Raw genomic sequence first — 1,534 nt, 5'->3', positions numbered from 1 at the left:
GATGATGATGATGATGATGATGATGATGATGATGATGATGATGATGATGATGATGATGATGATGATGGCAATAGATTGCATTTATACAGTTAAGTATGTATATTATGATGATGATGATGATGATGACGACGACGACGAAGACAAAGACAATTGATTGCTTTCATACAGTGTTTGACAGGGGTGTTAATCAAATCCATCTAATTTATCCTTTCTCTCTCTCCCCCCCTCTCCCTCCAGGCGTGTGCCCCCTCTTGTGTAGCGGGAACGGCGTGTACCGACGAGGTCACTGCCAGTGTAACCAGGGATGGAAGGGTGACGAGTGTGACCTAAGAGAGTCGGAATGCGCCGTACCTAACTGCATGGGAAATGGCCACTGCATCAACGGCCAGTGTGTCTGCTTCCAGGGATACCACGGGCCGGACTGCGGCAACGGTACGTCACACAACGTCACACCCCTTTTATTCATTGGTTTATTGGTGTTTGTGTGGTCTTCCTCGTCGTCGTTGTTGATGTTGTTACTTCGTTACCCCTCAGAATTACGAAGTTCTCTTTGTTACCTCCATAATTATAACGTTCTCTCTGTTATCCCCAGAATTACAAAGTGCTATCTCCTCAGTACCTATAGTTTTGAGAAATTTGACAGAACAGATTTCGAACTTTACAAAATGTCAAGCTTTTCCGAATGCAATTCTTTGAATATTATCTTAATAACGACTCTGAATAAACGTTCGATTTTGATAGAGCAGACAGAATATTTGATGTCTGACCTCATGATCTTAGCAATTCGAAATATTTTTTAAAATTTCAGATAGAACTTTGTTATTCTAAGGTAGCGTTTCCACTGCTGCTGTTGCTGCTTATCTTGCTTTGCGTAAAATTACAGTAAAACATTTTTTTTGGCTTAATATCTTGTTAGTGTTAGTGTGAGAATAATGGGTGTGTTCCCTTTGCTTCTTTTCTGTGTGCTCCCCCCCCCCCTCGTAAAAAAAACTACCTTTTTGACAACCCGAATGATCCTATAGATAATGTCATTAGCTATAACATAGATTCTATACTTTCACTAATTGCCTTTAAAAGACAAAAAGAATATTGTTTTTAAAAGAATTAAATATAACCGTTTTTACGTGATTCACATTGATGAAATTACTTCAGGCTGTCGTCAAGAATGCCATTAATACTACTAATGAAATTATAACATTAGAGCTGTTTTCTTTAAGAACCATTTCCTCTTCGTGAATATTGCACATTTAGTTGAACTTGAGAAAATCACGTACCTTTTTATCAATAATTTTGTTATGTATTTAATTCAGAAAATAATAACACATTTTATTAAGTGCATCCATGAGGACAATGACTGCAAAATGTGTCTTTTACTTAGATTAGATTAGATTAAATTAGATTATTGGCGTTCTTAAGGCGCCATCTGGCTGTTGTTGTCACGAAAAATTTCCTGCCTCTGTACGGTTTTGAAATACTAAATCTCAGTAACTGTGCTGTTGTGTTAGTGGTGTGTGTGTGTGTGTGTGTGTGTGTG

At 37.9% G+C, this 1,534-nt stretch overlaps 1 protein-coding gene across 1 annotated transcript in view; it reads left to right on the top strand.

Moving 5' to 3' along the window:
- Window positions 1–237: 237 nt before the first annotated feature.
- LOC101861738 (teneurin-m) overlaps window positions 238–1,534 on the top strand; it is a gene marked incomplete at both ends in the record, with an annotated part of 34,331 nt that continues 33,034 nt past the window's right edge. Inside the window, 1 exon segment of the mRNA XM_035970482.1 lies at window positions 238–432. Within this exon segment, the coding sequence (XP_035826375.1) occupies window positions 238–432 (195 nt within the window).

Source organism: Aplysia californica, unplaced genomic scaffold (assembly GCF_000002075.1).
Source record: "Aplysia californica isolate F4 #8 unplaced genomic scaffold, AplCal3.0 scaffold00271, whole genome shotgun sequence".
Lineage (NCBI taxonomy): Eukaryota > Metazoa > Mollusca > Gastropoda > Aplysiida > Aplysiidae > Aplysia > Aplysia californica.
This window is presented reverse-complemented; position numbering and strand designations above follow the sequence as displayed.